The 23,668-nt window shown below is 41.7% G+C and overlaps 2 protein-coding genes across 4 annotated transcripts; one reads left to right on the top strand and one right to left on the bottom strand.

Moving 5' to 3' along the window:
• The first annotated feature begins 2,037 nt into the window (after positions 1 to 2,037).
• Positions 2,038 to 9,109, top strand: LOC133152620 (RNA-binding protein, mRNA-processing factor 2a). Of its 2 annotated transcripts, none has more exons than XM_061276366.1 (8): positions 2,038 to 2,576; positions 3,906 to 3,983; positions 5,135 to 5,173; positions 5,341 to 5,403; positions 6,318 to 6,468; positions 6,818 to 6,966; positions 7,640 to 7,712; positions 8,089 to 9,109. In XM_061276366.1, exons 1-7 carry the CDS (start codon positions 2,523 to 2,525, stop codon positions 7,703 to 7,705), a joined length of 600 nt encoding a protein of 199 aa, XP_061132350.1. In that variant the 5' UTR covers positions 2,038 to 2,522; the 3' UTR covers positions 7,706 to 7,712; positions 8,089 to 9,109. The 2 variants fall into 2 exon arrangements, with proteins under 2 accessions (XP_061132350.1, XP_061132349.1); XM_061276365.1 differs by having other exon boundaries at positions 6,818 to 6,981.
• A 4,280-nt stretch (positions 9,110 to 13,389) lies between these two features.
• On the bottom strand, positions 13,390 to 21,895 carry LOC133153273 (cytoplasmic polyadenylation element-binding protein 1-like). Of its 2 annotated transcripts, none has more exons than XM_061277454.1 (11): positions 21,459 to 21,895; positions 21,151 to 21,354; positions 20,102 to 20,331; positions 18,892 to 19,144; positions 18,709 to 18,822; positions 17,713 to 17,817; positions 16,113 to 16,249; positions 15,406 to 15,604; positions 14,918 to 15,012; positions 14,776 to 14,856; positions 13,390 to 14,692 (listed from the first exon to the last, which is right to left on the bottom strand). In XM_061277454.1, the coding sequence occupies exons 1-11, from the start codon at positions 21,553 to 21,555 to the stop codon at positions 14,582 to 14,584; spliced, it is 1,626 nt and encodes a 541-aa protein (XP_061133438.1). In that variant the 5' UTR covers positions 21,556 to 21,895; the 3' UTR covers positions 13,390 to 14,581. The 2 variants fall into 2 exon arrangements, with proteins under 2 accessions (XP_061133438.1, XP_061133439.1); XM_061277455.1 differs by having other exon boundaries at positions 17,728 to 17,817.
• Between the last annotated feature and the right edge of the window lie 1,773 nt (positions 21,896 to 23,668).

The following is a 23,668-nucleotide window of genomic DNA, read 5'->3' as shown; positions in this document are numbered from 1 at the left end:
ATTTCTCTGAGTTTTCTTCTGTACACATACCTTGGATTCAGTTTCTTTTTAGACAACCAAACAAAGAATATGAGGTCAGAATTAAAATGTAAATTATTATAATGAAACTGAGTGAAGCCCTACATTGCAATGACTTTAAAGGCTTAAACGTAAATGTAAACGTAAGTAATGTTAAAATGAAAGAGTCGAGCTAGATGCATGTAGATTACACACTTTTGAAATAACACATTTCTTCAAAGCAATGAATGATACTCAGCTACACTGCCATTTAAAGGTTTGCACACAGTCTCTCATTCAATAGCAATAGAAAGTAATATTGTAACACTCAAGATCACCTTTTGGAGTTTTTGTTTGGTCTTGTCTCCAACTCGTGACCTGACCTGCCTTTCTTCAATTTCCTTAAATATTAATTATTATTAATGCAATAATAATGAGAAATCATTTGGCCAAACTCACCCCCCCCCCCCCCCCCCCCCATGTTGTGACTGTTTTTTGAGAGGGGGCATTATTTTGGCTGGTAGTTGATTAAGATCCTGTTAATAATGATTTCTCATAATAATTAACAATGTAAAAAATGGTAAGTAGTGACATAATCTCAAAGTGTTGTATGTCTGGGAACGTCAACCCAGTTAAATAAGAAAAGAAAAAAAACATTAGAAACACCCTTCAGTATGTTAGAATGCAGTTGCACAGACGGCATACCAAAGAAGGAGCATGATTTGCACCATCTTATACAAATATTGCATCGGATGAACAAATGTTAAACACGACATAAAAAGCGCCCCAAAATTATTTTAGACATACAGCATATCTTTCACCGAGGTTTTGTTGCAAAACGTGTGATGAATGGCTTCTCATTTGAGCTGCCTCACGTAGACACGCACGCACTCGTCCACATCGACAACATTAAATCCATGAGGACTTTTGCCTATTTTTAGACGAGATGCTTGCAGAAGGCCAGCAACACTATGCGTCCCTTCAACGGCCCCTCCTCGTCCTGCAGGTCTGATTGTTTCTACACAAAGTCCGGAAGCTGTCTGGCCTTTTCGAGCTGATCGTTGGGAGGAAACACACTGCATGCCGGTCGGGCACATGTCCAGGTCCAAGTCCACGGCCGCGCGCGTCACTTCACAAACAGGCCCTTTTCTCCTCGTGTAAAACAGCATTGTTGTTATCCTTCAGGAACTAAAAGAATGACAGCTCAATCGGCGTGTTGTGTTTTATGAGTCAGAGAACGAACATGTGAACGAGAACGCATAAAATACATTTGGGAAAATATTTGGACGAATGTACAGAGAGCATTCTCTATATTTATTAAGTAAGACACAAATATCTATTCATGGAATACAGGGTAATTTTATTATTTTTAATATAGCTGCTCGGAAAGGCACTGTGCATAACATTTGTATTATCAGGCGTTTCAATTTGGAATTCACATACGTATGAAGCACACGTCCTGTATTCTGAAACAGCGCAGATAATAAAAAAAAAAGTGCACACCATACTGTATTGTGTATTATCTAAACGTATAATATCAATATATTCCTCTATATTTTCATTGCTATGAATCATAAATAGTCCAAAATAATAGAATAACAAAAAGAACAATACGTCTTGAAATCACAATTAGGATACATTAATAATTGGACAAACTAAGAGCCAGATGAATATATAAGCCAGTTGTGACCAATGTTGTATTTTTCCTCCATGTACAGGACACTAAAATGCCATGTTAACTTTTACACACACAAAAATGCTACCTTTAAATTCACCACTGCGTGCACTTTAACTAAAATGAAGTCATGCAATAAAAATAATATTTTACACTGTTTTTTATTCAATCTACGGGTGCGCTTGTTCTATTATTCTGAGGTAAGACTTTGTTATTGTCAAAAGAGATCTTAAAAAATCCCCAAGAAATTGTTTGTGTCCCTAATAAAGTGGCAGTGTCAACGCTGCCAGCCTATTGGCTGAGCGGGTGAGGGAACGCCGACGAGGGCGGGGCGAGGCGAGGCAGTGGGGGCTGATGGCACAGCTGAGGCGCGTCTACAGTCTGATTGCGTCCCCGCACACACACATAATTGATGACCTAATTGAGGAGCGGGAGGAGGAGAAAAGTTGACTTGTTCCTCCTGTTCAAATGTAGTCCCACAACTGAGGGCATTGATGTGACCGGAGAGGCTTTCAGCGTTTTACTTGCACTTCTTTTCCCCGTCTTTCACCCTCACACACGGAGCACAAATCCACCGTCTCACCTTTAGTTTAGCGCGACTGCTTACTTTTCCGTCACTCCCTTTTTTTCTCCCCCTTCCCTTAACTTATTTTAGGGAGGGGAACAAACATTCGTCCATTTCGAATCGAAGCTGTTCTGAAGAAGAAAACTAACGGTCAACTCCTTCACCCCCGCACCACGCCACTTCGAGTTGTGCGAGCTTCACCGGACTGTCAAAAGGAGCCGCAACCCACTTTGGGCCACTCTCACCCGGCCAGAACGCACTCGGCGCCGCGGCAGCATCTTCAACATGAGCCTCAAGACGGACCCAGAGCCCAACAACAATGTCTCCATGGAGGAGGAGGTCAGGTTCACCTTTTCCCCTCACTTTGTCTGTTCATTAAACCAAGTCGATAGATATCTCCGGAATTTTAAGGTTTTCTTTTCTTGAACTGAGCGCTGCTTTTCAAAATTGTATGAAATCGAAACGATTAACTTTAAATCCGTATTTGACATAACTTAAAAATTGAAACATAATTTATAAGCGTGCGTTTTAGAGCAGCTCTTATAGTGACTTTTAATGGGTAAACGGCGTCTCAATCCTTATCAGTATTAAGGATTTAGAAAAAAAAAAATTCAAAACTGTCGCGACTACTGTGACTATAGGAAGATTTGTTCCTGCTGCCAGCAACAATTGATTCATAGTTTGGACTAATGAAGACGAGCAGAAGGGGAGCGCTGCATCGGCCCTTTTGTTCGCGACCCCCCCCCCCCCTTTTTTTTTTTTGTTCATCTACCAGTTTGTGTGCTTAATTGTGACTCCCATAGATCAAGGGAAAAAGGAGGTAGCTTTCACAAATATTGTGTTGAATTTTTTTATTTGTTAAACAAATGTAAGATGAGGATGCATTCTGGTTTACCTAAATATTCTAAAGCAATGGCTGTTTCACTGTCTTAATTCATCCTGAGTTGTAATGCCAGCTGCTCAGGCATGTTTTTAGTTGTTTCCTAGGAGGAAATTGGTGCTGCGGCACCTGAAAAATGGCCGAGCAGTGGCAGGGTAGGGGTCAGAGGAAGGAAATGGTGTCACGCTGCGAACTGTTGTCCAGCGCTGTTCCTCTGGCGGCCCCATTGTAGCAGAAACCTCCCCACCAGCTGAGAACTAATGGGCCCCGCGCACTGTTTGTTTCCACAGCCACTCTGGGCTTCACTTGGCATCGGCCTTCAATGAGCTGTGCACGCCCAGCAGGATGGGAGCCTTGTTTGGTTTTTGCTCATTTAGGGACATCACAATGAGTGTTCTTTCTCTAAGGGTTGAGTCATGGGTGACCTGCTTGTTGAAGTGAACAGCACTTTGTATTTAAGTTTCTGATTGTCCGGTTAGAGGAATGGTAATCCAAAAGTAACTTCCAATATTGTCAAGAGATGTGTGTAAACATGCTGTAAAAAACCCTTTTTTCAGTAAGGGCCTCTTTGAAACTGGAGCGGTACAATTGCCGTTTTTAGCAGCTATAGATGTATTGACATGCTACTATGAGAGGTTAACAGATTTGATTTTGGCTCATTAAGTGACAAACGTTCTTAAGAGGAAATATAAAGTTCCAAGTTGTCTGAAGGTATTCTCGTGCGAATTTTTCAGGTTTAATCCGTACGTGAAGTCTCATCTTGCTTTTTAACTGACTCCAAATTTCAGGTACGAACACTGTTTGTCAGCGGCCTACCAGTTGATATCAAACCACGGGAACTGTACCTTCTCTTCAGGCCATTCAAGGTATGTCGAATGTTTGTAGTAGTAAACCTGTGAAATAAGATTCAGCTAAATAAAGAAAATGGTGATTTGTCTTAACCAATTAAGTTAGTTGGTTAGTTAGTTACATCTTTTAGTTTCATCATTCTAGATCAATGATTCCTGACCTGCATGGTGAGATCAGAAGTGACGCTATCTTTGTTAATTCATCCAACACAATAAGTTGCTGCAAATATTTCAGCAATCTGTTAAATTGAATCGATTTAAACATAAAGTAATTGTATAGATTCACTTTTTACCTTTGAGTGGTTCAAATATTCTATGTTAATCCTTTTTGTGTGCTATTTAATTGTTCATCATTTTTATCACTAAGCAATACCAAATAAAGGACCGTATAAATAAAAAATATTCAGTAGCAATTGCCCTATTATTTTTGTATTGTTTGCGTTTTTTAATAACGTAAAATGAATGCCTTGGTCCAAAGGTTGGGAAACACTGATCTAGATGTGCACTCTAACACGATTTGTTCAGGCTGGAATCAAACGATCTCCCTAGTAATGAGTCCAAATATTTGCATATATGGAAATGAGGCCGCATCATTGTTCATCCACGGCTGTGTTCAGCCGGTTCCAAAACAGCCCTCCCACTTGTGTCCTAACTAACCAAATTGGAAGTGGTATCCCTCGCACATGGATGATCCTGCGGAATGTGTAAATGAGTAATCCTCGTCACTGACCGACCGACCAACCCTGTGTGTGACCCAACTTGCTCACTGGAAAGGGAAATAGTTTCCTCAACCGAATTGCAAAATGGCTTAAGTTTTGTTACAGTAGCTCCTCTGACATTGTTGCCGTGTGCCTGTCGACTGGCTGCAGGCTCCTTGTATGCTTTTCTTATGAGGTTTCGGACAACTTTTTGCTTTCCAAAAATATCCGGTACAACTATGCTCTGTCAAGAATTTTCTGCAACAAATTAAAAAAATTCCCCCCATAGGAACGCCAGTCAAGGCTTACATTTTTCAAATAAGTAGTCTTAATGTTTGCATAAGAAATGCAACGGGAGCCATGCTGGCTGCAAACTGATCTCCAGCTGACAGAAGCAGGTCTCTTCCTTCATGCCTGAATTCCTTGCATGTGACTCCACGATGGATAATTGGCTGTCTTTCTTCTCTGCAGGGTTATGAAGGGTCACTGATTAAGTTAACATCAAAACAGGTGAGTCTCCATCTGATGATGGTTAAAAAAAAAAAGCGCTCCGACTCTTTTGGTAATGTTAGTGGAGGATTAGTCATTTGTCAGGTCTGTGTCAATTCCCTTTCCTATTTGATTTAGTTCTGTCAAATAAATGTGCTTGACGCCCTCAGTATTTTTTTGTCTTCCAGCCTGTCGGGTTTGTAACATTTGACAGTCGCTCTGGAGCCGAAGCTGCAAAAAATGCTCTAAATGCAAGTATTCTGATTTATTACGGTCTCTTTTCAATGATTGATTTTTGTTGTTTAAACAAATGTAAGACGAGACGGGAGTGTTTTGAAGGTCCTTTCCCATCCGTTTTCCAACAAGTCAACTCTCTCTGTCTTTTCATAATTCAATGGCAGGGACTTTTTTGGAAAGATGGGAGAATCCTGTAGCATTACGGTAGTTTACTTTGACCTTGATACACATCCATTTTTAGTCTGGTGTAGCTTTTCCTAATTTTGCATATCACTGCTTTACTATACTTGTTCTTTAGCCACGTTTAGTGTTATTTGAACACATCTTCAGTAGAGTAACTTTATTTTTGTCACTCATAGGCCACGACGGCAGTGTCTAACACACATACACAGTCATAGCCTAGCCTTCCTTATGAGCATCACCTCCTAGACACAGCAGATGGCGCACACACAAACACACTCAAAAGACTTCTCACTTGCATGTGGGCACAGCGCTTAGGGCACAAAAACACAAGCAAGGTAAAACCACCCCTACGATGCCACTTGGTCTTGTCGTCGGCCCTTTCCTCATCTCTCCTTCTCCTCCTGACTTCCTGTGGCTGGATTTTGTCCAGTCACGCGAGTTCATGGTTTCATTCTGAGGAAAGAGAGATGAAAGAGTTTGCAAATACTTTTAGGTTGTATCCTTCAGCATGTCCTGACGTCCTCAACTGTTCTGCTTAACTGGGTGCAGTCAGGAAGAATATTGGCTGCATTCTCCATGTGAGAGCAGAACAGTGCCGGCCGGGCTCACGGGATATCGGAAGGATGCATCCGAAGTATTGAAACATGGTTGTAGGAAAGGAGATGGCGCGAGAGTCAACTAAAGCCCCGCAATCTCAGCCCACCTCCCTTACGATCCAATGTCCCCCCCTCCGTTTCTCCTTCAGGGTATCCGTTTTGACCCCGAAAGCCCTCAGACCCTGCGCTTAGAGTTTGCTAAAGCCAACACGAAGATGGCAAAGAGTAAGCTGATGGCCACACCGAACCCCACAAATATCCACCCTGCTCTAGGAGCACACTTCATTGCACGGGACCCATGTAAGTTGTACGTACGGCTGCACCCTCTAGGCTCCCGTTCCCTCTCACTTGGCCAGTGTTGTCATGGCAGTACTGATATTAAAGAGTGTTTAACAAATCTAACACACCCTGCACATGCATGCATCTCAATTCTTTAGCCGCTTTGCTTTTCCGATGAATTAACGTTCTCAACAGTCATCTAAATGGTTTTAGACATGGTAGTGAACAAACGTGTTTCTTTTGCATTTGGTGAAACGGGGTTTTTCACTCGTAAGATGGGTGACAGGCCACTTAGAGTGGTTGTAAAAACAATGTCAATTTTCCAGGCCTGCTGCATTGACATTTTAACGTGTGCCGTTTACACCCTCAGATGACCTGACAGGCGCAGCACTGATCCCAGCCTCTCCGGACGCGTGGACCCCTTACCCACTGTACACAGCAGAACTGACCCCTGGCCTCCCTCATGCGGCCTTCACTTATCCCGCGGCGGCCGCCGCTGCCGCAGCCCTCCACGCCCAGGTGAGGGACCAACCGGTGTGTGTCTCTCTTCTATCTTGCACACTTCCTGATGTAAAATGTTCACTTTCGTTACGTATTTCCCAGTATCAATGAGGACCTTTCTGACATTGCTCTGTTAAATCAAAGGGATCTGCTTTAGTGTTGAAGTACGTAGTACTGAGCTTGTTTCACCTGTCTCAGTCATAGGTGCTTTAATTTAAGTCTAACATTTTCCTAAAAATTCTAAGCTCCCTGCTTTGCTGGCAGTGTCTAAGAAGGCTTAAAAAAACAATGAATTTGAAATGACTCAAATGGTACAAGATTTTTTTTAAGCCATCTGAGTCATTTCAAATTCATTGTTTGCCGATTCCATTTAATTATTTGAGCACAAGGGAGGGAATGCTACATCACAAAGCACAATGACTTGGTCCCTTGTGCTGGCCACTTGAGGCCGAGGAATGCTTGCTATTTACTTGGTCAAATACTCCTGACTTAATGTAGCCAAAATGAGTGCATTCGAAAAAGTTAAGAGGGGAAGGGTGCCGTCTAACTGCAATCTGATTTTTCAGAATTGTGCTTATGTTGTAACCAAACAAGACATTTCTGATAAGCCAATTACTTGACTTTCAAAGAAAAATAAACCCTTAGATCCAAGTTTTGAATCACCTCATTTTTGTCATGACTGTTCCTTTAGATGCGCTGGTACCCAACTCCCTCAGACACTTCCCAGCCTGGATGGAAGTCCCGCCAGTTTTGTTAGATACTTGGTGAGTGACCTTTTGTTAAACCCTGTTCAGATTTCACGATCCGCCTCTCTGTGACTAATAATCACGTACAAGCTTGTCGACGGTAACAAAGAAATTGATCGCAAAATGTCAATTCATATTAGAACAAGAGCTAAAACAGGCTGGTGTTAAAAGAATAGAAAGTCTAATAGAAATACAAACCAGTTTGGGCCTTTAGTTTTCAATATTTTTTTATTCATGTTGCTAGATTTTTTTTCCACATTTAAGTTTTTTTATTACAAAACAAATTATGTCTTAAAGACTACCCAGGGCAAATGTATCAGTGCTAAACTGTAGACGTGTGTGTAGTGAACATGCAAAGTGTTACTTTGGGCTAACATGTTTTTGTTTTCTGCAGGCACCCGGAAACCACACCTTTGTCCAGTTGAAGTGAGGTTTGCCTAGCTCATTAATTTAATCAGGTTTATTTAATGGACAAATGTGCATTAGAATCAGTATTTATATCCTTGCCAATTGTCTTTTTGAGGGGGGAGTCAGAGTAGAAAAAAACATCTTGCTGTTGACAATCTCTTGTGCCCCCTTTTTTTGCGGTACATCTTAGCACTTGATAGAACCTTTTGCAAGCTAGTCAAAGCTCCATGGCTCATCGTTGCTGAGGGGGGGGAAAAAAAAAACACCGCAAAGTTGTAGGAGTCACAATGTGGCTTACAACTACCCTCAGAAGTGTGAAGACGTTGCATGTTCAAGTCTTTTTGGCATGAATTTAGAACAGTTCTGTGTATCCTAATTTTCTTAGTGTTGCCTCTTTCCTTTGGTCTGAGCAGCAAAACCTTGTGTTCCTGTAGCTCCTTGGCCTTAGCTCTGTCAAAGCTTGGCTTTTTGTTCAGTGGCTTGTCTCGCATGGACCTTGTGAAGGCGTCTTCTCGTTCTGACAATCCCGTTCCCGTGATCATATCATTGTCATTATTTGGCCAGAATAAAGTACAAGTATTTTTGTACTTTTTGTGTAATGTGTGTGTATATGCGTTTTTGTGCAACTAAATGAACACGTATACGTTGAATGTTTAGTTGTCTTTTGTTTTTGGTGGTAATTTTTGTTCCTGTAATCCTGTTGGAATAGTTTTAGAGGAAGAAAAGTGCAATTTGTTGACTGGGAAGTGGGGGTGTTTGTCCAAAAATAAATGCAAGTATTCTGAACATGGCATGTGCCCTTCTGCTAAAATGAGATTGCTGTGAAATGATCTTTCAGAATGTGAAACTGGACTACAAACTTTTGAGGGGGGCTGTTTTGAAAAAGCGAAGCAGGATTGGAAGAGGACGAATTTAGTTTGTGGTTTAGAAACATGTTTGTCTCTGTATCTGCTGTGCATAAGATGTAAACAAAAATACCCATCTTATGAATAAAAGAAGTGAATGCATTTCTTTGGTGATCCCTTATTTCTGACAAGCCACTTGGAAGATTGCAAATGCATACAGTTTACTACACTGTATGGTCAGCAGATGTTTGTATCAATAATGAATTCATTTGTTAATGCACCAATGCATTAGTGTCTTTCTGCCCCGTGTGTGGGGTTGACCTCCTAAGCTGGTAAGACGTTCTGCTCAACCAACCATAATGGCTCCAGGGATTGTTCTCAGTGTGGCGGCGGCCTAATTATACTGCCCAGCTATAAACATTTGCACTGTTCAAGGTTATAGATGGGTGTACATATACTTGTCATCAGTGATCATGATCAGCCTTATCCAGATCAGGCTGTCCTATTTGATTTGAGATCATCCAAACTGGACTGATCACCAGGAAATCAAAGGTGTGATAGACAAGAACATCCGTTCTTTGGTGAGCCAAAGTCAGCATGTTGGTAGGAAAGGAAGCTTACTGCAACAAAACTCACACAGGACCTGGATTAAACCAAAGACCTTGCTGTGAGATCTAGTTTAATTGAAAAGGGTTGAAAACAAAACTGCAGTCAATTCCTATGGACAGCATATTTACCCAAGAAATGCCCTTTCTTCTGCCCTTTGTGGAAATCTAAAGTGATGTGGTTCATTTAATTCTACTTTCACACTGATCTGGATTGACATGAAATCAATACGTACTGCCAAGATGTGTGACTGGAAAGCAGACTATTTTCTTGCTCTTTTCTTTTCCCTCTCCAGCCTGACTTCAGCATGTTTAATCTTATGAGAGCAAAAATATCAGATTAAAGTAATGTCTTAATGTGTGTGATCTGTAAACAAACATCTAATTGCTTTAGAGGAGACTTTTTTTCCTATTGTGAACTAATAGTATATGCTCAAAAGTATGTAGGAAATGCACTTATTTCAAAATTTGAACACAAAAAAACACATTAAAAAGCTTTTAACCTAACTTGGTTATACGTTTCAACGCGGACTTACTGGCCGAGTAGATAAGGATGTTAATTCAGCTGTAAAAGCAACCATGAAGGCAAATGACAGCTCCGATGTTGTAGTGAAGATCACTGTTGCCATCTCCTGTTCAACTGCGGTATTACGTTCTGGGAAGACCTTGACCAACGCCTGCTGAAATGAAACTGTATGCAAAGGAAGAGGGGCACTCAGGCTTCTTTACTTAGGTTGCTGACCTCGTGATCCGAAGTGGGAGAAAGTTGATAGAGAAAATAACGAATATATATACTTAATTGTAAGTATATGAAATTCTAAAAATGCAACATTTTTGTCTCTTAACTATGCGTATAGTGCCATGCAAGTCTTCGCCACTTCTCAAATTCTTTCTTTTTGCATAGTTTACCAACATAAGATAAATAAGAACATCAATCAAATGTAAATATCAAGAATGACTCCTCAAATGTACTTTTGGTTAGCGATTTCATTAACAGAGGCGTTGCGTAGAAATCTTCGATGTCTCACTGCCATCTAGTGGACAACTGACAGAATGCAATGACTTCGAAGGGTGTTCTTTTTGAAGCACAAAGACCACACTCTGCAAGCCTACCACCAATTTCTTCAGCAGAGGTGAAATCAAAATGTCACCACAACTTCTAGTAGACTCATTCTCAAGTGAGCAGCATTTCTTACATCTGCTGTAGGCATTTTATCCAGCAAATTTGACACCAATTGCATTTATTGGTGAATAATACAGAACCTGTATTTGCGACGGACACGTAACTTAGGCACTCAACTTCATATGCATCACTACCCTGGCGAAAGGACACAATTATTTTTTTAAATACCTCCGTAAAGATGCATTTTCGTTTCGGCATTGTCTCCACTCGCTGGCAACCACTCTCCTACATCCTCCTCATGAACGCACGCATGCACGCACGCATGCACGCACGCACGCACGCATGCACGCACGCATGCACGCACGCACGCATGCACGCACGCACGCACGCACGCACGCAAACATATATCCAATGCAATTTCACATTAGATTGCTGGTTTGAAATTTACTTTTATTATTTTAATAAACATAAAAACCTGTTAAAACTTGTCTGGTGTCTTATTCCTTTTTATTTTTTGGGGGCATGAAAACAAAAACTGACATTTGGTTAACTGCTTTATATGACAATATGTATATGTGTTATACGTTGTGTAATATGTGTTGGTGTCCCCCAAAATAAAGAGCAAGTAGTCAAATACACATTCTTGACACGTACAAAAAATGCATAAAGTTATTAGGTACACCTGAAAATGGTGGTGTACCTAATGGAGTGTCTGTGTGACGTCACAGATCAACCAGCCAATCAGAAAGTGGGGGTGTCGACCTCCAGTCCTCGAGGGGCCGCGTTCCAATATGTTTTCCAAGTTACCCTCGTTAAACACACCTGCGAGAAAAGTTTTAGCTCCTTTCACGTTCCGCAGAAGCTAAAACTTTTCACGCAGGTGCACTTAATGAGGGAATCTTGGAAATCATGTTGGAATGCGGCCCTGAGGACTAGAGCTTGACACCTGTGACCTTTGACCATGATATTTCCCTAATAAAGTGGCCTGTTATTAGGTACACTTGAAAATGGCGGCGTACCTAATGGAGTGTCTGTGTGACGTCACAGATCAACCAGCCAATCAGAAAGTGGGGGTGTCGACCTCCAGTCCTCGAGGGGCCGCGTTCCAATATGTTTTCCAAGTTACCCTCGTTAAACACACCTGCGAGAAAAGTTTTAGCTCCTTTCACGTTCCGCAGAAGCTAAAACTTTTCACGCAGGTGCACTTAATGAGGGAATCTTGGAAATCATGTTGGAATGCGGCCCTGAGGACTAGAGCTTGACACCTGTGACCTTTGACCATGATATTTCCCTAATAAAGTGGCCTGTTATTAGGTACACTTGAAAATGGCGGCGTACCTAATGGAGTGTCCGAGTGACGTCACAGATCAACCAGCCAATCAGAAAGTGGGGGTGTCGACCTCCAGTCCTCGAAGGGCCGCGTTCCAATGTTTTCCAAGTTACCCTCGTTAAACACACCTGCGAGAAAAGTTTTAGCTCCTTTCACGTTCCGCAGAAGCTAAAACTTTTCACGCAGGTGCACTTAATGAGGGAATCTGGAAATCATGTTGGAATGCGGCCCTGAGGACTAGAGCTTGACACCTGTGACCTTTGACCATGATATTTCCCTAATAAAGTGGCCTGTTATTAGGTACACTTGAAAATGGCGGCGTACCTAATGGAGTGTCCGAGTGACGTCACAGATCAACCAGCCAATCAGAAAGTGGGGGTGTCGACCTCCAGTCCTCGAAGGGCCGCGTTCCAATGTTTTCCAAGTTACCCTCGTTAAACACACCTGCGAGAAAAGTTTTAGCTCCTTTCACGTTCCGCAGAAGCTAAAACTTTTCACGCAGGTGCACTTAATGAGGGAATCTTGGAAATCATCTTGGAATGCAGCCCTGAGGACTAGAGCTTGACACCTGTGACCTTTGACCATGATATTTCCCTAATAAAGTGGCCTGTTATTAGGTACACTTGAAAATGGCAGTGTACCTAATGGAGTGTCCAAGATCAACCAGCCAATCAGAAGGTGGGGGTGATTCAGAGTTTATTTGAAGGCTGTGCTTTGTGTATATTACATTTATATGTACACAATCATACTTAAACTCGTACATACACTCAGACGTGCTACACACATACACTGATATACTCCTACACATACAGTCAAACCTATCCATTCACTTGTACATGCACTGGAGCAATGGTGTGATCTGAAATTGAGGTCCATGATGGTTTTGAACAGATTGTATTGAATTAAATTTCTTAAGAAATATACTAGCTTTAAACCATTGACTTGCAACTATAAGAAATGTATCATGAATACTTGTATTCAAATAAAAATTAGACAAGTCGAACGTGGTTTCTGAATTGCATTGGATTAGAAATCATATCAGTAGATGATTGACTCATGGAAAAAGTGCAATAGCGCTAGGATTCATTCTGATTTTAAGTTTTAGTCACTCATTGAAGTAGTGCATTTTTCACCATCTCATTTTTTTCTCAATGCAACCCAACAGATCAGTCATATTCCCATCTCTACAGTAATATCCACAACTCATTCAGTGAAGACATGGTTAAATGTTGGTGGTGATAAACTGAACTCATCCCAAGCCTTTATTTAAAATAGGCAGACTTTGAAATAACCACTTGATTTTGTTTTGAAGCCAGCAAGTGGGCAGTCAAGGAGAGCGTTTGCTCATTTGCATGGCCTTCCATTAATGGTCCAGACAGTGTAGTTTAATGCTTAAACACCTTTAATGTGCCCAATCTGAACATACTCCACAACTGTAAGCAGCAAACTTGGCAGACCACAATGAGGTAGACTTTGCAAACTGTAAAAAGCAGCTGGGTGAAGAGAACTTGAGAGCAAGAGAAATCAGACTTTGGCACACCGCTTATGCAATCACATCCATCTGCAAGAGGAAGGCAGACAAGGCTTACAAAGTGTGCATTTGGAGTCTACTCAAGGTCTGGGTGGACAATTCGGTCAACAAAGTGGAAGTTCTTACATTCAACAGGAGGCCAGCGGCTCCATCACAGCCACATCCTCCTTACAATGTAATAATGTGATTAAAACTACTGCCACCTCTCCACAAGTGCAAATTAAAAAAAGTTGAAACAAAAAACATTCACTCAAGGTCTATTCGATTGAAACAAAGGATGATCAGTTGAAGCAGTATCCGACACTACTGGAACCCACATTTGACATAACCGCAACAAAGCAAGTTAGGTGGGACTTCCAAACTGTGCCCTTCATGTTGAAATCTGGCAGGGCAAATAAAATGCAGTCAGAAAAACAAAAATGGACTGGGATTTGGGGGGGGAAATAAAAGGTTTTCTCCAAAACAGCCACCGGGTAGAATTCTGTTCAAATTTCTCATGTCATGACTTAAAACCGCTGTGTGTACAAATTAGTAAAAAACTGCGTAAAAGTCTGAAATGCGACTGGTTAAATGAAGCCCAACATTCAACTCCCAAAGTAAGAAACACCAGTTGGCTCGCACTGGAAAAAACACCAACTGGGGGAAGGGGAGGGGGGGGGGAAACTAAAACTTTAAAGGCACTATGGTGTTTGCCAATGAACGGCAATGAGACTTGCGTGACTGCTCTTCACTATGCAACATGTAAACTAAAAAAAAAAAAAAAAAAAAAAAAAAAAAAAAGGGGGGGGCATTTTCCTTCACTTCCTACCCTTCAACGAACTCTGGCGTTTGATGCTGGAAAGTGAACGGTCCCTTGTCTCTCCCAACAAGGTCACGGTGCATAGTGCCAACTGTGAACAGCAAAAATAGAGCAAGTGCAAAAAGTGAACATTCCAACAGTGATAACCCCCGTGCCTGGTGGAGTTCCCCGCGCGACACGCCGACAGCCGTCCGGACGGCTTGTGCTCTACGGCCTGGCCCCTAGGGGGACTGACTCCTGGCCCTCCTAGCTGGAGTCCTTATTCTTCTGGTTGCGCATAAGAGGCCGGTGGTTGCTCAGGATGTCCATAGAATGCTGCCAATGCCAGCATGTGCGGCAGTAGTACTTGAAGCAACCCTGCACACAAGACATTTTCACACATTTCAATATGGGTTCAAAGACCACCAAACAAATGGTTTTTATTTTGCCGGGATGCTAACCTGGTCTCTGCAGAAGAACGGCCCGGCTTGGCGGAGGCAAACCTGGCACATCGAGTCTTCCAGGTAAGGGTCAATCTGGACCTGAAGAGAAAGATAGACAAAAGTTTGGATTTGACTTGCACCCAGACTGTTTTTGTGGCACCTTTTTGGTAAACTTGGAGCTTTTGATTTCCACAAATGCTGCGCAGACTGCCTTCAGGTAACTTCGCTGATTGTTAAACGTTACACGTCCAGACCCTGCAGACAAGATAACCATTAATTAGTCAATTGTCACATAGTAGCAATAAGAGTTGTGAAAATGTTTACTGTCAATGAGAGAACACAACAGTGGCAGCAGGAGCAGCATGTGGACATCACACAAAAGGAGGCTCCAGAAGGGCACAAGGCCCCAATAATAGCTGCGGAGCATTTGAGTAGCACTTTTGCTAACTGTAGCTACTGTTAATGTTTTTCTTTACCTTTTGAACTTAAAAAGATTTCAATCTGTGATTTTGATGATAAGACCTCATTTGAGCATTTATGGAGAATATTCAGTCCAAAACCACACTTCTTCCTCCCACTTGAGACTTAAGTTGGCAATACAAGCTTGGTGCAATACAAGCTTGGTGCGATACGAGCGTATGATCTTACCTATCGGATATTTGTGTTTGTCTGTGTCAATTCCTGCATACATGACTCCTCCAAACAGATCGTTCATGATGCTAGCCAGCGCTTCTGCATTCAGCATGCCATGCAGTGCGCCCACAAACACAGTCTTGCTGGGGTCCAAACGCTGAGCAGGGGAGCGCACGTAGTTGCTGTCAGAAATGACCCAGGGAATAACCTGCACCTGGAGGAACACAACACGACACACTATTCCCCAGCTGTTTTCAGTACAGCACTCACTCGCCACATAATTAGGGACACTGGGCAAACAAATGAAAATTTTCAAATGTTTCAAACACTGTCACATTTATCAATGTTCCTCGCTCTGCAATTAACTGACATTTGTTTCAAGTTTTGTTATCCTTTTCTACTGACTAAATTGCTTTCAGTGTTTCAATGCAGCCGTTTTGTATTATCTAGTACTGCAATAATAAATGCACAACTAATCCATATCAACCTAATGGAATTTCAGCCTCAACAGCAAACAGTTCATTTCTATATTTCTATTAATTCTTTCTTAGTCCTTTAAGTAAGAATTCATTTTGCAACTGTTTTTTGATTCAACACAAACATTTCCTTTTACTTTGTACATTTTTGGATGCAAACTAGTAACTGGATCTTGTATTATTCATCTCCATCCAAGCTATGGGAGATTTGAAAAAATGCATACAGTATGACAACTTTCTACTCACATCCTTGCAACGCATTCGTCGACTGGACATTTTGAAGTAGTACTCCCTGTTATCCTCTGGGTGAAACGGGTCCTGTGAGCAGGCATGGAGCAAAGCCCGCACAGATTTCTCGTTCTCAAAAACCAGGTACACATAGCCTACAAGGACAGCAAACCTTTAGTCTGAAATCATTTAGCATGTGGAAGCTACACATCAGCAGGGCAACAGATTCAAACTTTAACAACTTACTTGTGGATTTTTATTTAATTATCTAACATTAAGTGAGAGATACAGGTTTGTTGTGCAAAGTGGGAGAGGGACACCATGAACCTTAGTCTATTTGCTAGATCACCAGTGTACTGTATAACATAAGTGACGAATACTTCATTACTATACTTGAGTAGTTTCCAACACTTCCACACACAAAATAGGGTCATTACTTCAGAGTCTAATGCATGACAATTACCAATTTAGTCTACATCACAGAAAGCTTGTCATTGGATCCATGTCAAGCTGCACATAACATTCAATTTGCTATAACAGATGCATGAAGGACTACCCAACAGTAGGTGTGCCTAGTGCAATTCTAAGCTAGGTCATTTAAGTGGCCAGTACAGTAATTTGTGTGGAGGGTGGGGGGGACAGACCATGGATGCCAGTGTCCTGTGATGCATACAATGCTATTGAGTCACTTTATACATAAAGTTTGCCTTTGTTCCAAGTTACAGTGCCTTGCGAAAGTATTCGGCCCCCTTGAACCTTTCAACATTTCAGGCTTCAAACAAAGATATACAATTTTAATTTTTTGTCAAGAATCAACAAGTGGGACACAATCGTGAAGTGGAACGAAATTGATTGGATAATTTAAACCTTTTTAATAAATAAAAAAACTGAAAAGTGGGGCGTGCAATATTATTCGGCCCCTTTACTTTCAGTGCAGCAAACTCACTCCAGAAGTTCGGTGAGGATCTTTGAATGATCCAATGTTGTCCTAAATGACTGCTGATAAATAGAGTGTGTGTAATCAAGTCTCCGTATAAATGTACCTGCTCTTTGATAGTCTCAGGGTTCTGTTTAAACACACGCTTTTGCCTTCAACAAATGAAAAAACCATTAAAATTGATTGAGAAAAGACCAAAGCTAGGACTTCATCTCTATGGCCATGCATTGCCTTTGCTGGCCATGTGACCTGTTATGGCGTGCTGGCCTATCATCTTCACACGGAAACAAAGTATATTGTAGCTTACCTTTTCAACTCTGGGACAAGACACTACACAAAAATGTATACTGGACTGTTCTCTCACTACTCAGTAAAGCCTAAATATAATTTGCATTGAGCACTTAGGGTACCTCCTAGCATTTAAAATGCAACGGTATTTGACTGGAATAACATTGGTATGTGTACTTTTTCCTTTTTACAAATGTAGTTGTATTTCTACTCAAGTACAGAATGCCAGAACCTTTTGCTGATAAGTCCTAAATGAGGTTGTCAGGAGAAAGAATGTTGTGCTAGGGCTGCTCCACTTACTCAGCAACTTTATGCCATGCCAATGTGCCCACCATGGTGCCACCCTAAAACCAGTTTACTAAAAAAAAAACAGGCCTACCGATTTGTGATTACCTTTTGCCACATTACCTTTGGGAGGACAGCGAGGGTGCTTTCCGTCCTTACCAGGCCACTCCACAGTCAGAGGACCGTAGCCACTGAATGTGTTGATGAGTCCAGCTGAAACATGGGGGGGGGTTTAGTACACTTGTGACAAATGTCAGGCGGCAAGCAGTCCCCTTTAACAATAGTAACAATTTAAAAAAATAAATAAATAAAAAAGCCGGCGGGGCAAGCAGTGACGTGCTCGCATCCTCCGGTTGCGGGTAAACACCGGGATCACATCTTTCAACATTTAATAGTGAACTACACAATGAGGTTACATCTCCACGATTTAACAGAGTAATTGACTCACCAGATACCAAGTGATCGCTTCACAGGCGGTAACTCCTACTTTGAGAAAAATCCCAGCTGGACGTCTTGTTCCTATTTTTATGCCCATTATCCATTTTCAACGTGTTAGTTCTTGTTTTGGTAGTCTGTTATGTGCTCATCACTTTCGGCCCACCCTGAATGTCTACTACCAAGTGTGGCTTTTGTATATACTCAAAAGGAACAATATATTTTCTATACTGCCAAAGAAACTAACATTTGGCCTAGGGCATTGTGGGATGCACGCTGTCAACATACGCAACTCTTCAAGTTCACATATCTTACTATTACAATCTTTTCTTCCTGTGCTTTGACTCATCCTCTCTGTAGGACCTCTAAACTTGATCCTAATTTAGCTACGGAGTAATGTTCCCATCTCCAAGCTCTGCAATAATTACAGAAAACTTTTGTCCTTATGGTTTAAGGCAAAAGTGAAAGTCCCCATTGACTGAATGTGTCTGTCTAACAGTTCAGTGGTAAACAAAACTAGTCAAACATGGTTCCAGAAATCGCAAGTATATATTTTTTTTAAATGATTAGTTCTGAGGCAGATATTTGCAGTTATCTCAGATTTCTTCTGCCCTCCACTCCTGCCTGTTTGGAAGAGTAATGTATACATGCATGCAAATGAACAATTACCTTCTGTGATGTCCCAAGGTACACCACCAAGAAAGACCTTGCAGGAGTAGAGAGGATCCTTGTTGTTTCTGGGAGGCAGCTGACCGCTCCAGGTGAAGGTTGCTTCATTCACAGCTTGGCGCAAAGGCATGTTTTAAGTTGATGCCACTCATAGTTTACACAACCCGTTTTTCGTGCAATTACCTGCAGCCTGTCTATGCAGGCGCGCCTCCCTCTCAATGCTAAATGTTTCATCCGGCTGGTCCAGTATGTCCACACCGGGCCACGGAGATCCAGTGCGCCAGCGGCGAGATAGAGCAGAGGCGGCCGGGCTGGCGATGGATGGCGGCGTAAGAGGAGAGCTGGTGTCCTGGGGGTCCAAACGGGAGCCCAGTCGCAGCAGATCCTTTTGAATGTTTGATACGTAAGGCAGGGGAGGCGAAATCCGCAGAGAGGACTGAAGGAAAAGAGATCAGAGATGTACCATTCAAATGAAATTATCTTTTGCTTAATTTAATTTCAATCGGTTTGAACCTACTAATTTTAAAAGCCAAAAGGGCCAAGTCAGCAAGACGCTCAGTCTAAAATGTCCAAAGTTGTCTACAAGTTTATCCAAAGAAAAATCAGGCTGTTGATATTTTTGGGGTGGGGTATCAGAACAGGAAGGCTGGATCAAAGGTTATACATGGCAGTGACAGAAATGTTGCTGAACACCAATAAAACAACCGCCGCTTTTGTTTTTCCCCAGCAAGCTTTGCTTGAGCTCTGCCTCTTCTCTTTCACTCTGGTCAAACAGTAATACTTTTCAGGCAGTTGCTGTCAATCTTTTTCACTGTGTTGTCTGTTTTTTGTCTTCTATTTGGGGACTCAATTGAGTCAGCAAGTTGTCAAAGAGGGAAGTTATCAGTAGGCGATCGAGTTAAGAGTAACGTTAGGCTAACATCACTGAGTGATGAACGTCCACTTGTGTGCATGCGGCAAACGCTCAAAATTTGCGAGGAACTGTTTGCTGACCATTTGTTTAATGTTTGTAACTCTAAAGAATGTCTTTTCTATTCCATTCACTAACATGGAAAATGTTGATTAAAACAGTTATTGAAGCAGCATTTGAAAATTAGCACTTTAAAAAGAATGTTAAATTATTCAGTAAGCTAGATAGATTTGAAAAATTAGGCTGTAACTCTCGTGACTATCACACATGTACTTTAGAGCTAGATCATTTTCTTGTGGTCTGCAAAACAAAAACCTGAAAAAACTAGACGTTATTTTATGTTAGATATTTCAAGAAAATCTCATCTCGTTCTTGAGGACTCACTCTTGAGACATCTTGTGTCGTCCCTTCCCTAATTAAATATCCTGGTTGGGTTGGTCCTGGTCTAACTTAAAGAACTGAGAAAGAGTAGCTTCCACATACCAGCACATCACAGAGGTGGTCAGAACCAGAGCTGAAGCCACTCGTCTCTGAGTCTTCAGGGCTGCTAGAGCGCGAATCCAAAAAGCAGCTGGAGTCCAAACGGGTCACCATGCGAGCCATGCCAGGAAACTTCTCCAGGAAGTCAGCGGTCATGTTTACAGACTCAGAGGGCGGGTAAGATGGAGGCTTTCCAAGTATGCTGCTATAGGGACTGTTCAGGATGCCCAGCACTGGAGAAGTAGACAGAGAAGCAGAACCATTTACAGCAGACACAGGAATGTCATCTGTGCAGAGTTTGGGCACAGGATTCATCATTTTACCAATCGTCTTTAAGAAATGAGCCATCAAGTGAATAGAAATCAATTAAAACAGACTCCGGCAAAAATGAATGATGTCAAAGTTATCATCACCCATTGACAGATTCACAGGGTTCCATCAATGAGAAACAGGCCATTCCACTCTCATACTAATGCATTGTCAATCAAATAAAACATTTTTACTAAAAAAATTATACTATTACTGCTATGAAGGTTTGTTTAAAGTACTTTATCCAAATTTAGGTACTTATAAAACATACCACCACCATGTAGCGCAATAAGATAGTGAAAGTAAGGGGAGGGGGCAAATATTCAGCTATAGACATTCAAAGCTCTGCCTCACTTTTCTGTGGCCCCAGTTAACCTCTAAACCTAGTCATGCCGGAACAAGCCGTGATGCCATTTCAGCACTACAAGCGGGTCGAAACAGATCTGTCAATTGTAACAGCAATTCACTGGAAGACATTTAATGGTTCAAACTACTGTAATTCACTTGTACACGGACTGAAATGCACTAGCCATTGTTTTCACAACTTTACACTGCTACGCTTTTTAGGGAATAAGGAGACAATTGTTTGTGGACTGCCGAGGCAAAGCTGAAGTGCCAAATCATCCCGTGATGCGACAGTTTGTAGCGACACTCCTCTTCCTATCACATTTCAGCAAAGACCAATTTGACCGAGTGTCTGAGAGTCTATCATGGCTGGGAAACATTGCTTGGAAAGTACTTACTTGAAGGTGAACTGGTCTGAACCTGGGAGGGAGAGGAGAGTGACTCAGTCTCCTGACTGCTCCAAGGTCTGTCCCAGCCAGACAAACGGAGAGACTGGAGGCCCAAGCCCAAGTCTGACACACTCTGCGTTACCCGGGACGACTGCATCTCAGGCACGCCTTCAAAGAGCATCCTCCTGGTGCCTGCTGAAGCCAAGCCAGTCTCTTTACAGGTGAAGGTCCAGGTGAGAGGAAGAAAAAGGAGAGTGTTAGACAGCCACAAAAATGCCCTCACAGCCACAGCAGAGACCGTCTGTTTTCTGCCCTACCCTGGATGACGGGGGAGCTAACCTGCTGCCTCTGCGCCCCGTGCGTGTGCCATGCATCTCCATCTGCATAGCTGACCCACCTAGCAGCATGTGACATGACTGCTCATGCACTCACGGTCTCTTAATGACATCAGCCTTCCCTCCCTGCTTCTTAAGGGGGGAAAAAAAATTGCTGGCAGTACCGGCGAGTGGGTACCCCCTTCACTGGCGGTACAGGAGGTATCAGGCGGCAGAGGACCACCGACACTGCAGCTACCACTTACTAGCCTGTTTTCTGAGCCAGCTGACCAAGGCAGCAAGGGAGGGGGAGGGAGCTCGAGCACACAGGCATCATGACTCAGCAGACTTAAAAGTATTTAGACTTGAAGGGTGCTCAAAAAAATGCTGACAAGTTTCAAGTTGATAACCATTGGTACAATCTAGCTTTCACATTAGAAAAAGAAAAAATTAGCGGGTGACAGTGCCTCGCTCGAAAGGAGCATCTGACAGATCAGACGTTTAAAAAAAAAAAAAAAGCAGAGCAATGTCCACCAGCTCCTCCCTTTTCTCTCCCTGGAGAGAATCCAAACACCAGCTACAGCCCTGATTCAGCAACTGCCTAACTGGGCTTTGGCTCGAGAGTTGCTATACTTTTGTATATGGATGTTTAATAGTTTGAACAAGTTACACAACGCAAAGTTTTTACTTAGCCTCAAAAGTAAACTGTTCATTGAAACGACACTCCAGACTAGCAAGAAATTGTGCTGATGTAAAACTTGGCAAATCTTATAATCGGTACACCCAAAAAGTGCTGCAATGCTGTAAACCAGTGTGATGCAGCATGAATCAGCTATTCAGTCATGATCACTATTGCCGTGATGACCAAAAGCTTAAAGTTCCCCAGCATTTGTTCCAAGGTACATACGCATTTTACAAAGACTCTCAGAACACCAAATTAAATTGTCACATAAAATGGGTAGAGAATACATCACATCTTATTTACCTTGAATTGTTTTATAATCGAACGTTTGAGACTTTGCTTAAAATGGTTGTAATGTTAGCCTCAACCGTTAGATTAATGTAGTCAAAGCAAATCGAGATTTAGCCCAAAAAAAATATCTACATTTACTTTCAAGTTTTTTTAAGAGGGGAATAGGGGTTTGAGTCTTCCTACTTGGGTGCTGTCCTAAATGCTGTTTCCACCAAACTTGTGCAGCAGAATAGTACTGTCATGGTTCAGCTCAAGTATTTATTAAAAAAATTAACTAAAATTAACAGTGGTGTTACTTTCTCCATTTAGAAGATCATTGTGTATGAACCACAGGGGAGTCCTTGTACGACAATACTTTGGGGGCACACGAGGCAAAATTTATAAATAGCAACTAAATGCCTATACTGCATCACAAAACTGGATAGGAGACTTCAGTGAATTTGACGAATAAAATAACTTTCTTCTGTTAGACAGCATTGACAGTTTGAAGGTCACAGATTATGCCACTATTAGTGTGCCTGTAGCCTCTGATACTTTTTCTGTCAAAAACCTGAACACAGAATGCGGATTTTTTTTTTTTTTTTTTTTTTTTAAAGCTACTAGTAGCCTATACTGTATCAAAAATGTACATAGGAGACTTCAGTCATTTTGGTGAATAAAAACTACTTCTGTTAGACAGTGTTGACATTAGTTTGAAGGTCACGGAATATTCCACTATATCTGTGTGCTTGTAGCCTGATTGGTACTTTTTCTGTTAAACTGAACAGAATGCAGTTCTCAGACGAGGAACCTCCTATGAAAAAAGAAAAACGGTCCACTGTTTTATTTTTTGTTTCAGTCATTTGATAGCTGAATCAGTACACTTTTTTGCTTTGAGGAAAATATTACAAGCAACTATCTAGTTACTTTTCCACTAATTTGTTTATTCATGCTCAAGTACTTTTGAGCAAAGAGTTTTATTTTTTGCTTGAGCCATTCTAAAGTCACAGTATTCTTACCAAGTTTTAGGTAGTCTACCCATCTCAGCTAGAGTGCTACAAATGAGAATTAAAATTTCAGAACGTCCTAAACAGTTGACAAAAAAATCCAAAATGTGTTGCCATGTACTTTTAACTGCCTGGGACAGTATTTACTAAACTGAGCTAGCAAAAATATATATTTAAAGAAACCCACCCGAATGGGACCAATTGACAAGTGTAAAAGATTTATTAAGGAAACGTTTATCAACCACCAGAGCTAA

Source organism: Syngnathus typhle, linkage group LG4 (genome assembly GCF_033458585.1).
Source record: "Syngnathus typhle isolate RoL2023-S1 ecotype Sweden linkage group LG4, RoL_Styp_1.0, whole genome shotgun sequence".
Taxonomy (NCBI): domain Eukaryota; kingdom Metazoa; phylum Chordata; class Actinopteri; order Syngnathiformes; family Syngnathidae; genus Syngnathus; species Syngnathus typhle.
This window is presented reverse-complemented; position numbering and strand designations above follow the sequence as displayed.